We start from the raw sequence: 17,594 nt of genomic DNA on the forward strand, positions 1-17,594 counted from the left end.
CAATGTGTTTTGTTTGTGGTCAAGAGTGTACTTGAATTCACATGAGCAGTGTGCATTAAGTGCACCAGGGGCCAAGCAAGCGAAACGTAATGCAAAAGAAGATTACATGTAATAGAAACAGGTAACTAAAAAGGGAAATAAAAAAAATTAGGTTAGAAACATGACTTGACTTTACTTCCTTTCATGCAGTTCACCATTTTTTTAAAACATGTTTTGTACTGATGATAACCTACGTATAAAATAATGCTTCCTTTTGTAGCTTTATTTATATAATTCAGCAATCTAATATGTCTTTTGCTTTAATACATCAATTCAGCCACCTAAAGTGTCTTTAGTAATCTCCTCCTGTCATTCCTCGCACTGCTGCTGCCATTTTGGTGTCAGAGGATTTACAGCTATACTCATTTAGGGTATGCTAAATTCTGAAAGACTGCAGCAATTTATAAAAAGACCAAAAGAGCAAAGAAGATTCTGTATAATGAATACTAAATTTAGGATTAACTTAAATAAAAGCAGCAGCTACCATTGCAATATTCTTTTTTTTTTATGAATAACATTTTCTTTATTTTCAAAAGTTACATTCACAAGTTGGAATTACATTTGATAAAGAGCTGAGATCATACCCTTAGAGGAAGGAGAAGTAACACATATTGATTCAAAGCGGGTTCTTGGATTGAATACTAGATTGTTAGTGATATTTTGGGCTAAATGTTTAATTTGTAGGTATGGGAACATGGTCGTGGAAGGCAGATCGAATTTCTCTTTGAGGGCAGCAAAAGGCAACAACCTTCTAGTAACCCTATCTGAAATATCTTTGTAGGCATATAAATGTTTGGACTGCCAAGGGGCTATCCAGTGCCGTAACAGACTAGATTGGATGTTAGGGGTCGACAAAAAAGGAGTTAATGACGATTTGCAATATTCTTTTTAAAGTGTATATCAAGGCAAAATAAAAAAAAGTTTTTCATACCTCCTTGTCCTTCTCTTGTAATAATCAAAATGTGCACCAATAAATAAATAAATATCCCGATTTCCATGGTTCCTCACACTTATTTGACAAAAAAATGGTTATGGTTTATGTAGGTATATGCCAGAGTAATCAATTTAGGGAGGGGTTTAAACAGACGAGGACAGGAATTTAAAGTGGAACTGTCAGCCTGTTAGCCATTTTAACAGCACAAATTTATATAGCAGATTCAGAACCACCTCAGGCAGCAGAGGCTTCCATTCTTCAAATCCAGAGTCAAGCTTCCCACAACAGTTAAACACCTTTGACCTTTTGTCCCATAATCAGATGATAGAGTAGCAGAACTTTAATTGTAATTTTGTGTTTTTCTGTCTCCCCTCTGTAAAGTTGTTTTATTACCAGTAAATCCTGTCAGATCCATTACTTTTCCACTTCCTTTAACAGGGTGACAATGCTGTTCGATCTGCAGTGAAATCACTCAGTAGCATTGTCACCCTGTTCATTTGTTGTTTTACATGGACTATAAGTAAGAGCCCAACCGCGACCAACACTTTTAAGTGGTTACAGCAACAGTTTAAACTTCGGAGGTATTCAAGACCCCATGATTATTTTATATAAAATGTTCCAATCTGTATGCAGTACATAATAATTAATAAGATTTAGGGGGCTATTCACAAAGCTGCTGACGGCAGCTGAGTGAACAACCCAGTTGAAGTATAGTGAGCCGAACGCTGTTCGGCTATTCCTTTCTGGCTTGTACGGCTGATTTCAGCCGTACAACGGTTGAAATCAGCCATACATCGGCTCTGTACGGCTGCCTTTGGAAGGACTTCGACTCAGCCAATCCAACATCTGGATCGTCTGAACCGAAGCTCCGGCAGCTCACTTGCTGCCGTTCGTCCCTATTCTCCGTGGCTGCGCCCAGGTATCATTTGCAGGGCTTTGGCAGGCCATTTGCCCCGCTTCGGCTGTCACTTCAGCTCAGTCGAGCCAAAGTATATACCTTCGCAGTGGCGGAACTACCGCCGGTGCAAAATAGTGAATAGCCCGTACAGCAGACCTTCAGTTCGACTTCGTGAATAACCCCCTTAGTGTGAGTTCAATCATGTTAGATTAAAGAAATTGATTGAGTTGGATGTGATTGGACTTGCAATGTCTTCACATCAACATTCTGCATTGTCCAGTAGTTACTGTATATAAAGTAGTTCTTTTAGATATCTTTAGAAATACATTGGTTATAGACAGAGACAGGGTAAGTGAAGTGAATGGAGTTCTGAGGGAATCTCAGGATTATACTTGAGAGGGGAAACCTCTTTTAAAAAATGCTTTGCTCCATTATTGTCATGATCACAGTATTATGGTGCTTTTACCCAGAACAGCATGTTGGAATTTTTAGCAACTGCAAACTTCTAAAGTGAAATGTCAGCATGCAAGCTCACAAAAAAGCCAAGATATCTTTTTAGCATGTTTTAAAGATACATTATATACTTTGTACCAACTTACAATATCCTGCTGATAAAAAGAAATGAGATGGTTCTACCAGTGTTCATTTGCATTCTACTATTCAGTGGCCTGGCTAGCTCAGTCGGTAGAGCATGGGACTCTTAATCTCAGGGTTGTGGGTTCGAGCCCCACGTTGGGATAACCATTCATAACAGTTTTCTGTTATCTCGCGACCAGAAAAAGCAGTTAACTTTTTATTCTGTGCACTATTCAGAATTGTAATGTTACCAAAATGTAAAGATAAAACAACCAGTTATTGAGTGGATTATAATTATTTATGAATAGTGTTTAAGCAATGTTTTACAATTAAATTTACACTTAAATGGCACAGTTTTACTTGAATAATTCAATGTATTTTCTTTGTGTACTTGAATTTACATGAGTAGTGTCTATTGTAGTAGTGCACTTTTTCAATTATTGATCAGAAATAACAAAACACTTTCAATGGCATTAACTAGACTGAAAGGCAACAAATAAGAGAAGCTCATTGTTAGGGTTTACGTACACTTGAAAGTGTATACCCTTTTTTGTAAAAGGGCTATTAAGAGTTATAACATATCTACCTAAACCACTGTGCGGCTCTGGTGTAGCTGTGTTGGATTCTGGTGGCTCAGGAAGGTGTAGAGCATTGGGACCCTTTTTGGCGATTTCTGGCTATGGTGGGCTCCTCTATACTGGAAGCAGCAGTTGTTGGCTTTTTTCCCTTTGACTCTGTGACTCCCATCTCCTACTGCCTGTGTGTGGGGCAGGGGCCCTCATTCCTCTCTCTCCCCCTGATTTTGGGTTCTGCCCAGATTGGTCCGTTCGAATGCACATGTGTCAACCTGTTTAATTGATATCCTCCATCTCCTGAGGAAGTGCTTTTTAGCGTGAAACGTTGAGAAATTACGTGACTCCTCCACCCCGAATATTATAAGAACCAATCATTTTTGTCTTTTGAATTATGTCATCATGTTTATTGCTTTTTTTATATCATGTATTTATGATTTGGTTTTTCAGTAGTGGAGTGAGTCTCAGGAGATATCTGATTGGAGGTTTTTCATGAATGAATTTTATTAATTAAAACATTTTTAATCACTATTTAATAAAACATATATTTTTTACCTTTAATTACCTTGGAATTGTCATTCGGCACCATTAAAACCCCATCTTTTTTCTCCTTGTGATCAATACTATTTTCAGGGGTGTGGTGTCCAATACTTAGGTCCTGGCCACAAACTAATTGCATGATATCTACCTAAACCACTTAACTTTAAAAGAGAACTTAAACCAAACTTTTTTTGGCTTTAGTCCTCTTTTGGGTCAAAGGTGAACATTTACTAATGTACTCCTGTGACCCAAAGTCAGCATCTCAAAGACTACTTCCTGTTATTTGCTGACAGTGCAGAGCACGGCTGCAACCAGAAATGACCCTGACAATATTGTCGGGATCCACCCCCTGCCTGATTGACAGCTGGCTTTACCTTTCTAGAGCCACAGTCAGCTGTTCCTGCCCCCCACCCTGCCTGTCCTCCAATGAGCACTGGAGGAACAGAGAGGGGAGGGGTAATTACTACGAGAAGCGGAGACTATCAGTCTCTGCAGGGAGAAGACCGTGAGCTGAGAGATGAGTGGCTCGTGATCACTCAACTCTCAATCTATAGAGCCAGCATGTGCCACCACCTGCAGTAGCACATGCCAGCTCTAAGTATAGGGAAGAGTACATTTTACCCTCCCAATACTTTTCCTTCACGGATGTACAATTGCTTTAGGTTTATCACAGAAGGGACAAGGAACGTAGGAAGATCCAATAACTGACTTGTTCTTCTGCTTCTAGTTCATGGTGCCATTGGAATGGGATTATATCATTAGTTCAAGTAACATGGAATCACTTACTCTAGTCCCTAGACTGACAGCTCTTATCTTACTATATCTGCACTTTCCAGATACAAGTGAGGTCACAGTAATGCAGAGAGGGGGCACACTCTTACCAGAATCAGCACAAGCACAAAAGCTTGAAGGGGAGACTTGTTTTGTATTTGTAAACTGCAGACACAGTTAAATAGGAGCTGTCACTAAAGAGTTTGAGATCATACACAGGAATGAAGAGGAGTGAAGCTTGTATCTCAGTTTCTACCAAACACAAAAGCATGGGTGGGAAACAACATACTGTGGGAGTTACGAGACTCAGCTGTGGAAAGTAATATGTGATGAGACTTTTTCTTTAGGCTTTACAAATTACCCACTTAACAGATTAAATTTGGTTGGGATATTGTTTTTTTTTTAGAAAATATCATGCTCAGGGAGTCAGAACTAAATTCCCCTGCACACAAGTAAGGACAACTTACTGATGTGCTGTTGTGTGTTATTTAATTGCTCAATGGATTTGATTGACATGATCCTAAAAAATATAAGCATAGGGCTTACCAGCTGACTGGCAATGTTTAAATTCCAGGATGAGATTTCCGTTTTATCACACACACTGATGTGCTTTCACTAAGGTAAATTGAGTATATATAGCAACAGTTTTGAGAATAATCCAATGTATACAGAATCTGTTTGAGGGAGCAGCATACATAATACAAATGACTCTATAACCAAACAGCGGTAAACCATGCATGAGACAGGGACACTCAGGAACAGTTCAAGGAGAGTCCTGCTCTTTTTTTCAGTAGGGCAACAAACAAACTAATTTTGAATGCAAGAGGGCTTTGTATCGCAAGTCCATAGCATAAACAAACAAAAGACCTACTCGTCCAAGCTACTATCTAAAAATAGGTCAGTTCCTGACTAGGGATGAGCTTCGCGTTCGAGTCGAACCTATGTTCGACTCGAACATAGCATGTTCGATAACGACCTAAAACAAACTGGCAACACTTTGACATTTTTTAGTGTTCTGTCAGCGGTCATCTTCTTCATGCAGCAGCAGGCTTCCACAGAAGAAAAAGTGAGAGCCCTGAGCATCAGTCAGCTCACATGTATAAAAGTAACAACACTGGGACGACTGGCCAAAACAAACAAAAAATACCTTATATATTTTATCAATAGCTCCTAAACGACAGCAATAAAAACCGTGATGGATCTAACCATTTAAACCAAGTTTTTTTTTTTACTTTAACACTAATATATTCAGTATGTACCTGTGCTATAAACAGTTCTGAATGTACAATTGGCCACAGAGCCATATAGAACTACCACATTTAACATTTAAACTAACAGGAAATATATGAATTCTGGACAGATAAGCCATTGTGCTCAGCTTGCTATTTCGGCATCTGCTGTCTTGTTAAATACTCACATTCATGTAACAACTTGATAATGACTCTATCTAATGTTGCATTCTTATTCCTCAGATGTTTGGCTTCTGACATCATCCACTTGCCAATACATGTATTAGTCTTGGTAATCATAATTACATGCTATCTAGTAAACAGGCTTCAGAGCGCATACATATGTTTGCTCACAGCATGATTTAAGTTTGAATCTACAAGACTAAAAAAAATCAAAATAAAAGCTTCTGTTCTAAAAGTGAAAAATTTTTAAGAGTTTAAAGAAAAACACTGGAGATGATTTACTAAAAGTAAATAGGCTGTTCACTTTGCAAAATAATTTTCCCTTAGCTTAGTGTATGAGGTGAAGCTCTGATGACTTCCATCATCCAATCATGGGCAGACAAATAAACTGTGTTTTCTATTTTACTTACATGTAGTTGGGTATTCTTTGCATAGTGAATTTTTACCACATTCACTAATATAAGGGGAAATTCCCTTGCAAATGAAGAGCCTATTTGCCTTTATTAAATCAACCCTACATGATAGTAGGCTAGCAGTTTTCAATACTGAGTCATTCTGACCACCTAAAATTGGTGGAAACAAAATTCCAGCACAAGGGGCGAAGGGGGTTCTTCACAGTAAGATCGGTTAGGGTCTGGAACTCACTGCCACAGGCGGTGATTTCAGCAAAGAATGTGGAATTGTTCAAGAAACTTTTGGACGATTTCTTAAGGGACCATAATATACAGGGGTACAGGTAACCTAAGAATGAGATCCTATAGGTTGGACTTGATGGACTAATGTCTTTATTCAACCTCAAATACTATGTAACTATGTAACCCCATTGTGTTGAGGGAAATGTGATAAAGATCCTGCTTTTCAAATATTGCGATTCAGTAATGACTCTGAAAGTTGTCACTAAATCCTTAGTTAACCTAGAGAATGCACAAGGTATGCGGCTGATTTACTAAAGATGTTGAGAATCTTCACTCAGTAAATTATAACTGTTTTTACAGGAATTTGCTTTTCGCATAACTGAATAATCAATTGGATATTTGAAATAAACCTTAATTTAGCTTATGAAATGAAGATTCTCAGCTATTTTAGTAAATCAGCCTCAGTGTATTAGTGTATATAAAAGTCAACTAGCAGATTCACTGGTCATAAACCATGATAGTAGGCTAGCGGTTTTCAATACTGAGTCATTCTGACCACAATAAAAGCAAATAGATGGAAAATTCTCATTGCATGCTGTTATCAGTCTATTAAGAACACTTTATTGCTTACATTGAATTATACTGCATTCTTTTTTTTGTGTGTAGGGTGTGTTTAGCTGAGCACTGTATGGAATTTCAACGTTTTATGACACAAGCAAGCAAAAAGGCTCCTTATGTATTAACTATTAGTTTGGGGTTTACAGCAGTGATTACTAATATGAATCATATACAATGAGGCAACAAGCAATCACTGCATTTTCTGACCATCCCAGACTCACAGATATGGGTAAAATGTAAGATTCTTGGCCTATGTGTATGTATGTATGTATGTATGTATGTATGTATGTATGTATGTATGTATGTATGTATGTATAAAGCACTCCGGAAAGAAATCTGACATTTAATTGTGTCTCAAAAGCTAAAACCAATTTGCTATTAAAGCTGAATTTCAGACAAACATCTAAATACACATTGAAAATTGATATATGGAGCTGGTTTATCAGACAGCACAGCCAGGCACTTGACTTCCACTACAGCTTGGTCACAAACATGCCTCCCACTGCTGATTACCAAATGGAGCAGCATGACACCAATGAGGTCATCACCCTGCCCTTTCCTACTGTTAGCATGTACATTGTCCGCACATGTGAGCTGCAGCAGAGCCTAATTGGCTCCATGACCTGTTCCATCCTCTCCCAGTTGGGTACCTCTGTGCAGGGCATTACAGATAGTTGATATTAAGCAATTATATACAATAGCTGAATTCCAGGGATGTATTATTGTGTTTTAATACATCCCTGGAATTCAGGGATGGACTCCAGATTAATCCAAAAAGCTGACAGGGTTTGACAATCTTAAGACTCAGATGTAAAAAGTTCAAATTCAAGAAACCTTTGCAAGCCTCTTTGCAATTTTTGGCAGCAGTCTGGTGAATCATGTCCTGATTGACCTAAGCACATTAAAAAAGTACACCATAGAGGCATGAGTTGACAGAGAGACAGTAAATGTTTTAAATGTTAAAATGAAAGTACTTTAAATGGTGTGGGCTTTAAAAAAAATCCAAAGCTGCAGAAAGAATTTAGAGCTTTAGTAGCTGTAGGCCTACGCCTTTTTTCTAATCCATCCCTTTATTTCATGAATTGATTTACTTGTTTAATTGGTCGCAGTATTTTATAAGTTTGTGTATTTGTGTAATTTGTATCAGTATTGGGCTTAGTTGTAAAGAACATTTTATTCAAGTATTGTTCTTACGTACATAGAATTGGTGTTGTATCTCTGCACTTAGGGGGGCCTTGGCAGGTCATGTGACTGGTTCTCCTCCCCACGGCTCTTTTAAAATGAATGAAGCCCAAAGCAAGCAAAGCGGAAATCACATTTATAAAAAAAACAAATGTGCTATATAAATGTTCCAGCCCCACTGTTGTGCATGTCTAAAGAAAATTTTGGATATCTGATCTACTGAATTGTTTGCCAATTTATCTTTAATTTTTTATTTATTTGAATTCAGTATTATTTTTTCTGTTGAGGGATATTGGGTTATTTACTACACACATATCCTGTTATGGCCACATAGGGGTCTATTCACGAAGCAGCCGAAAGATCTAGCCGTAGCTTGGGCCGATCCTTCGGCTAGCTTCGGCCCCAGGACCCCATTGGTTCAGTAGAACCGAAGGGCTGCTGTACGGGCTATTCACAATAGCCCGTACAGCTCCCGAACTTAATAAAGAAAAAGAAAGAAAAATCAGTGCTTCTCTCCTGGGCGGTCGGGAGCGTGAGACTCTTTTCGTTTTTTTTTACGGCAGCAGAACCGCCGGCCAATAGAATAATATTGGGTGCAGCTAGCTGTCATTGTCTTTTTAACTATTTTTCTGTTCTGCTCGGTCCCTCTGAGGGACCGAGCAGAACAGCCGAGATGAATGCCGCTCAGCGGCATTCGGCTATTCACTCACTGCTGTTCGGCATCTATAAGAATAGACCGAACAGCAGCGAGTAGCCTGCCGGAGGTTTGGCTTAGCCGATCCAGATGTTGGATCGGCTGAGTCGAACTCCTCCTGCACTTTGGGTCGGCCGAACATGCTGAGCATGTTTGGCCGACCCGAATACACGTGAAGCCACCCGATGTACGGCTGATTTCAGCCGATATACGGCTGAAATCAGCCGTACCAGCCTGAAGTGAATAGCTGAACAGCGTTTGGCTCACTTCACATCAGGTCGGTCTTTCACTCGGCTGCCTACGGCAGCTTAGTGAATAGACCCTTTTGTGACAGGGAGGAGAGTAGGAGTGATCAATCTAGCTCTGGCAAAATTGCATGCTCCTCAGTGGCTGGTGTTTCCAGAAGTCAAACATGCCCCTGCGTCAGTGGTGTCACTGGAAAAAAAAATGTCCCCATGTTGATGGTTTCACTGGAAGGATAAAATGCCCCTGCATTGGTGGTTGCACTGGAAGGATAAATGCACCTGTATTAGCAGTGTCATGAAAATCAAAACATGTCCTTGCGTTAGTGGTGCTACTTATAGGAAAATAATGCCCCTGCATCAATGCTGTCTCTGTTAGGAAATTTAAAAAAAATGCAGCTTCATTAGTGTCAGTGAGAGCAAAAAACGGTGTCAGTCTGAGTAGGACTGTTTTGGAATCTGTGACATTGAGATGAGGGGAGATGGAAGCTTGTGGGGGCATTTTGGGGTTCCCTGAGGGAGATAGGGTGATATTAGGCTCTTTATGGAGAGTGGAGCTCAAAGTCACAGGCCTCCTTCACAGTGCAGTGCTCACCCAGGAATAAAAGCAGCATCTCCTTCTTCCCCTTTCTGGTTATGTATTATGTTACATTATCAGGGGAAACAAAAAGAAGGGCACTCTATCCTCACTCCCCGTTAGGCACCTCTGCAGGGAAAGTGGTCTGTTGTCATTTGGCACCATGTCCCCCTGCGCTCTTCCATCCACAGTAGGCTGCTATTGGAGGGAGCAGTAGCTATTATAGTTATGTGAATAGCCCGTACAGCACCCCTTCGGTTCTACTGAATCGAAGTGGTCCTGGGGCCGAAGCTAGCCGAAGGATCGGCCGAAGCTACGGCCAGATCCTTCGGCAGCTTCGTGAATAGACCCCTTAGTCTTCTCAAAGGGTGGATTTGCTGATTACCTAAATTTATTTTCAGGCTGACTAGATCCTACACAAATTCTGGAAAGTAAGATAAATTTACTGTTAGGGTTCACTTACACTTTAAGTACATGTTTAACAATGCAGAAATAACATTGGAAAAATAGTCCCTTAGTTACTGTAAGCCTAGGGCAAACATGCTCTAAACTATATATCCGCTTCTGAATAAGCTAATCTATTTATGTTGGTTAAGTGTTAAACATGCTTTCCTTAATGATACAAGGCATTTTCTGCCAACTTCTCATGTGATAAATGACTAGTACACTGAACATACAGCTTTGTCAAATGCATTATTATATATCTCAGAAGACACAGTCTTGTTAAATATTCAGTTCTTTGTTTTTGAGCAATTTTTCAACAAAATGAGTTGTTTAGTAAATTCCACCATTGGGTATCTATCCATCAAATATTAGTCATTGCTGAATCACTCCTTAAATAATGTAAAACTCAGTCTGTTATATGAACACAGATATCTAAAATGCTGGGTATTGCTTAATTGATCGTTGTTTTTTCTAAGCTTTTAAAAATTATATAAACAGCTGTATGTTATTATGTTCTTGTAGTTTATTCTAAAAGTAATTTTATGGATTTTAAAAACAAAACCGGCAATAAATGTCAATGTCTAAGCGGCATAGTAAATTACTGTTTTGATTTTGGTAATGCTTCTGGAAATCTGCTCCCTCTGATGTCTTTGTGGTTGTGGTAAAAGTGAATTTATTGTCTAATTGCTTTATCAGCAAAAACATATTAATACTGATTAAAAAAACATAGCAGTGTGCAGATCCAGGGTTTTTATCCAGCAATCATTAGAGGTCAGGAGGGAATCTTTTTCCAACCAAATTTGTACAGAATGACATAAGCAGGTGAATAAAGGTGTAAAGCCAAATCTTTTAGAGTGCCTCTGTACCCTGAAATGTAAAGTATTCTGTGATGTGGATAGCATTTTCTGGGACTGAAGTTTTGAAGAATAAATCCTTTGCCCTTTCCTCCTTCCATGCAATTACTAGTGATCATAAGCGTTTTTATTTTGTTAATGCACCAATACTGATGCGCTAGAAATTGGAGGTAACAGGCCCAGGCTCCTATATAGTTCCTGAAGTCAGTATTTTGCAGAGCAGGGCATTCTAGAAAATACCCAAAGGTTTTTGTTGGCCCATTGAAGTTCTTGTGTCAACAACTTACCTTTGCTTTGGTCCCCCACTGATGAGTTCAGCTGCTATTAGCAGGAGAAGCTATACTGTGTAAGTTATGAGTCCCTCAAGTCATAGCTTACCCAGGGCTATCAACATTCTCCATTAGGCAGCACTAGTAATTGCTGATTGGTCTAGCACTGTCACGTGAAGTGAGTCATATGCTTTTCCAAATCCTGAAGTACTGGACGTTTTTTGCCCTGTATGAAGTAAGAAAAGAAAAAGGAAAATGTGGGTATATGTTGGGAGATTAAAGGAAATCTATTACTGTGTCCTATTTGGGCAAAGCATGGGTTTGATTTAAAGAGGAAGTATCACCACAGCATAAAAAGTTTTATTATGCTCAGAGTTCTTCTCCATTCTATTAAAATGGAAACTGAAATTAATAAAAATGTTTTTATGTTTGTTTAACTGGTACTTGGTTGCTCTTGCATCTGGATGTTGGACTGTCATGACTCCTTATCTGCATACTTGTTGTCAAAAAGTTTTAAAGCCAAAGGATCCATGACATCCAGGGGATTAGCATTAGCAAGTCCACCCACAACCGATCTGGTATAATTAAACTGTGAGCAGTATCACCACTAGCTTCATTTAAACTCAAGTATCCCAGATGAGATACTCTTTTCTACCCTTAGACAAATAGTACCACTATTCCTGCAGCATCAACAGGAATTCCAGTGCAGTCCTTTTGCATTTTCCACAGTGTAATATAAATACGTGTATAATCTAGCATTGTGAGCCACTTTATATTGGCTGCGGTATAAGGGAAGAACTGGAAAATAATATGCATAAATCTCATTGCCAGAATGATTTACAAACACAACAAACTGGTGGTTGATTCAACCTTCTCCTGTTTACCTAAAACTGACCTCCATTATCTATATGGTATGGACTGATCTTTAAAACCCTAAACTCAAATGCATACCACAAACTTATGAAACAGATGTTTGTTTTTCTTTTTTGTTTACTTTATTGTCTTTTTTGTAGGTTGCCCCCATAATCAAAGAAAGGATGATGAGAAAGGGAAGCATGATGGTGGGATATCAACCACACCGCGATAGAGTCAACTTCTTCCGCCACATTATCATCAGCCCCCAAGTGAGCCGTGAAGATATGGATTTTGTGTTGGATGAGATTGATCTGCTCGGCAGAGACTTGTAGCTGTGGCACAGCAGCACAATGTGCTGCTCTTATATGGCTTGATAAAAGACTGCAGCATTTTTACACTGAACAAACACTATAGTATAGATGTAGACTAGACTACTAATTAGATATACACAGGGGTTGATTTACTGAAGGCAAATAGGCTGTTCAGTTTGCAAGGCAATTTTTACTTTGCAACAGAAATGTTCTCTCAGTTTAGTGAATGTGGTGAAGCTCTGCTGACCTCCATCAACCAATCATGTGCAAGAAAAAAAAAATGTTTTGTTATTTTTGCAAGATTGGGTATTCTTTGCAAACTGTATTTTCACCAGATTCACTATGCTAAGGGAAAATTCCCTTGCAAAGTGAACAACCTATTTGTATGTAGTAAATCAACCCTATAATCTAATTTCCCTCACTGTAATCAAGCATAATCTATACAAGAATGAGATAATAATTCTGCTCGACAAAATACTTTCAGCTTGTAGAAAAAACAGGCTATACCTTAACAGTCTACTTTCAGTTACATGTATGGTCATTTTACTATATATCCTATAGAATGTTTATGCCAAATGACAAATATTCATAGTGGCATGGAAATTTTCTAAATTGAAATTTCTGATGATTGTAATGGTCTTATTTATGCTGCTGTCGGTAGGAATATTCAGGTATTTATTTGATGCTAGCTATTCTCTAAAACATGCATATAGTATCAAATGAGCCCTTACCCAAGGTTAGGTCAGTTAAAACATTACACATTTTAATACAGTCTGCTGAGCATTGCAGCAATCATGCAAAGGGCAGTTCCACCTTGTGCTTCTTCTGCCTGGGCTCAATATCAGAGGATTTCCCTACTGCCTTGAATGACAGGATTTTCTGATATACGCTCCTTACAGGCAGAGTGGCTGCATGTGGAAGTACTTGACGCATAGCTTTGAAATTATGACTGGTAATGGGGGAATCAGGGTACATGAGGGCCTTTGTTGAAGAGCTTTGGGCTTGCTGGATGACCTTGCTTTTGACACGGCCTTTGAGGTGTTGCTGAGATCATTCAGAATTTATTGACAGGTGCATCTGACCTGAATATGACCTCCTTGTGAACTGCATTTCACCTGCTTTTAACCTGCTTTTGTAATGCTCTAAACTTTCATGGGGAGAGAGATGCAGTTTTGATCGAAAAAAAAGGCCCTAATTATTACCCCAGTAAGCATCCCAAACCAATTCCAACCAAGAATAGTTAAGTGGAGTACTTTTTTAGCATATATATTCAATGAAAACATGTTTTCTACATATAGCAGAATTAAAGCTTAACTCCAACCACATAAAACATAATTAAAATTGAATCACCCTCCCCTAATAAAGAATATATTGGGGTTTTTTTTGTTTTTTTTCGTGAGGGAGACAAGCACACAGTAATACTCACCTTACTCTACTATCTTTCTACCCAATGTTCCCAGTAGTAATAACTGGTCCTCCAAAGCCACTCTTTCTCTACATGCTGGTCGTTTTAATGCCCCTCTCACTGATGTCATTAAACTTGTAAATGGTGCTTGACCAGTGGCCATATCATCAGGATGGGATGTGGCTTCTGGTAAGAGGGCCCTCCCACTTTCCATTGCTGCCTGGACCATAGAGTAAGGTGAGCTTCACTGTATACTAGCCTATCCCCATAAAAAGAAGAAAACACACATTTTCTTCATAGGGGCAGTGTGGAGACATTTGTTCTTATTTTTAATGTGCTTAGGGTTAGACTTAAAATAAATGTGCAATAGTTTTACAGAATAAGTAGAATGAAAATGTAAAGACTCAGGAAATAAAATTAGTTTGCGTCTACCTATAGAACAAAATACCTATACATTTATTTTTCTGTTAATAATGGAATCAAGTTTCTTATGGTTTTTTTTTTCTTTTTGCTATGAACTCAGGTTGTCTCCTGAAACAATCTATGTTGTATTATTTTACATATACGATTGATTAGTATTCAACCTTTATCACATGTTTTCTTTTACTACTAAATGAATTAGATCTTTAATGGTGAATGATTATGCACAGAAGAAAGTGGTCTGATCTTTGTTGACTGTTGGCACTGCTAGTTTAAATAATGCAATGACTAACCTTCTTTTTCCTAATGATAAGTATTGGAATTTTTCTGTGAATGCCTTTCACTCATGTTTTTCTTATGTGTTGGCTAAATTAAATATTGTTGCATTAAAAAATTACCTGTCAGGTCTTACATAGTTAGTAAGGTAACAGTACTGGAAAACAGACACTTTATTGCCTGGCAAGTACTAGTATTTATCTTTATATCAACTGTTGCGTGCCCTGGGACTCTACGCCTATGGTCCTGATTGAACACAGAACCTCAACTTCCTAAGACGATACTAAATTCACTAAGACTACCAACAATGCATAGGTTTCATACTCTCAACAGATTTACAAAATATAATAATAATGGTCTATACTGAAAATAATGTGATTAGAGGGGTTGCAATCGCACCTCCAAGAAGGCAGGTTAAATTTAATACCAAGCAGAGAAGGAATTTTCTGGACCTAATGCAAAAAGGGACCAGAGATAAAATCAGAGCTGTTCCTACCATAAGGCAAGGAGAGAATATTGACTCACAAGATTACTTTGCAGTTGACATGATGCAGGCTTTTCACTTTGTCTTAAGGGCTCTCATTTGCTTTACGGGTGAAGCAGATACATATTTCCCTCTTTTACTCTATGTCAGGAGATGCACCAATGCTGATCCTTAGCATGAGAAAGAAATGCTTACTGCAGAAATAGTTGGGGCTTTTCAGTACTATCTTGAGGGACAGTAGGAATACACCTGCATAAAACCATATTAATGGTTTCAAAGCATTTGCTTGTTTTCGGGTTGCGGCATCTATATCTAAAGCTAAACTGAGGAAGATATAAATGACACAAATTAAGACAACCCACATATTCATTAAATATATTTCATTATAATTTCTGAATAGAAGCTGAATTTGGCTTGGTATCAACCTCTTGCAGTCCCTGTACAGCAGAGTTAAGAGAAGGGGGGGGGGGAAACAGAACAATCAGGTGTGCTGTTATGCAAGCAGCATGCTAATATAAGGAGTGAGTAGATTGACAAAAATATATGAACTCATTGGTGTTCTGCTTCTCCTTTCATTGTCCACTCACAGGGTGGAGGTGGTGAGAGGACCTGTAAATAAAGGTGAAACTAGAGCAGAGAAAGGCCAGGCCCCCCTCTCCCCAGTTAAGACTGCTGTACTGCAGAGTTATATCAATCTTAAGACTGGATGGACAGAAATAGAAATCCTTTTGGCTGGTTAAACGACTCTCATCTATGTATTTAACAGTTTGCCTGGAGTTCAGCTTTTAAAGATAAGCTTTATTTGCAGGTGAAATGTAGCATGAAAGTGTGAAAGTGACAATCACATTAAAAACTGTAAGCATGGAAGATGCTCGTGCCCTGTCTTATAATAATCCTTTTTCAGTGCATTTAAAAAAAAATACATCTGTGCCTACCTTTGCATTGATTAGAACAATGGATAAAAAGGAATTTCCCAAAAATTTCAGCTGAAACATTTTTAGCTATACAGTCCTACCCAACAGCTTTTGCCAAGTATGCAGTAATTCAGCCATACATGTACATATATATATTATATTAAATAATTTATGCCTACAAGATTTAGAGAAGATATTTTCAAATTGCTGCACATAGCAAACCATGGTAAACCACTTTTTGTTTCAGTATGGCTTAGAAAATAAACTACAACCAAAGAGCATAACGATATCTACAGACATTAGGTGTTTGCTGCTAATATCTGCGATGTACACAGTCCATGGATCCGAGGATTATGCAATAATCACATTTTTTTTATGGGGTACAATAGAACAGTGCTTTCTCAACCAGCCAGTTCAGCTGCTGACATAAATAGTGTGTGTACTGTTTAATGTATGTGTTAGGATGGTCATAGATTGATAATCGTTGCTTGGTCCAGTCAAATAGCCAACCACCTCCAATCCAGGGAAGCAGCAGACAGAACAGTAAACCTCTCTTGGGAAGGAAGATCGAACAGACAGATTTGAAATCCTTGCCTATTCTCTGATTTATACCAAGTGATTAGTAAGCAATAGCAGCCGGTCTTCTTGCTTTCTTGCTCAGTACCTCTTCCTCATTACATGTACCTAAAAATGTATGCCTTGGCAAACTGAATGTAATGGCTGGCTGACAGACATGCTTCTGGGCACAAGGATCAAGACTAGACAATGGGCTGCTCTCATACAATATGAGGTCTATTTATATCAAGTTTGAAACGCCATTCACCCTATGAATCTTTCCAACCATTTGCTCTGTGCAAATAGATGCAAAAAGGAATGTTCTTAGATATATTGTCTTTTCAGGTCTAATGTATCTAATGTAATATTGAATTTTGGCCACTAGATTAAGTTGAGGAGCAAATAAATAAATACTTATTCCCTATGTTCCTCAGATCCATTTAGTGGCCAAAATGCAGTATTATATTACATACATTCAACCTGCAAATATATCCAAGAATGTTAATTTTTGCATCTATTCACACAGAACGAACATTCAGAAAGATTCATAGGTGAATGGTTACATAAATTAGTTATATATCTCAAAGTGTATAGCCAGCTTTAGGGGGAGAAAGTTTTTTGGAAATCATTTCATTTAAGAGGGAAACATGTTGGTGATAGAAGTCAGATGATTTAGCTCCAACTGCTAATGTTTCAAATCTCTCAAGCTACTCTCAGCTACAGACCACACACATGTAGCGCTGCTGGGCAATTGATTAAATTACTGTAAATGTAGTTTGAAATAAAAATAGATTTTTAGTACAGTAAATAAAATATGACAATATAATATTTCATAGTTACCACTTGCAATTTCTAGAGTATAGTAACTGGTGGTTTTCTGAATTGCTCTACTGTGATGTTAATGATTCTGAATAACCTGGTGGAATTTGATCTCTAGCTAATAAGATCAACTCAGAACATACAAAGGAGTTAGTCAGCGACACACCCATCTCCTTAACTGTGTTCACATTTAAAAAGTAGCAATCAAAATGTGCAAGACTAAAATTTTACAAAGGATCAGCTCATAAACCTGAAAATGTTCAAAACATTTTCTTTTAACTAAAACTTACCAAAACTC

At 38.2% G+C, this 17,594-nt stretch overlaps 1 protein-coding gene and 1 non-coding gene across 2 annotated transcripts in view; both read left to right on the forward strand.

Moving 5' to 3' along the window:
• GADL1 (glutamate decarboxylase like 1) overlaps positions 1-12,561 on the forward strand; it is a 187,735-nt gene extending 175,174 nt beyond the window's left edge. Inside the window, exon 15 of the mRNA XM_018562972.1 lies at positions 12,271-12,561. Coding sequence (XP_018418474.1) covers positions 12,271-12,444 — 174 coding nt within the window. The 3' untranslated portion in view covers positions 12,445-12,561. The remainder of the gene's footprint in view (positions 1-12,270) is intronic.
• On the forward strand, positions 2,538-2,610 carry TRNAK-CUU. The gene has a single exon. It is a non-coding gene; the product is annotated as a tRNA-Lys (tRNA).
• Positions 12,562-17,594: the final 5,033 nt, after the last annotated feature.

Source organism: Nanorana parkeri, unplaced genomic scaffold (assembly GCF_000935625.1).
Source record: "Nanorana parkeri isolate BGI_ZX_2015 unplaced genomic scaffold, ASM93562v1 scaffold618, whole genome shotgun sequence".
Taxonomy (NCBI): domain Eukaryota; kingdom Metazoa; phylum Chordata; class Amphibia; order Anura; family Dicroglossidae; genus Nanorana; species Nanorana parkeri.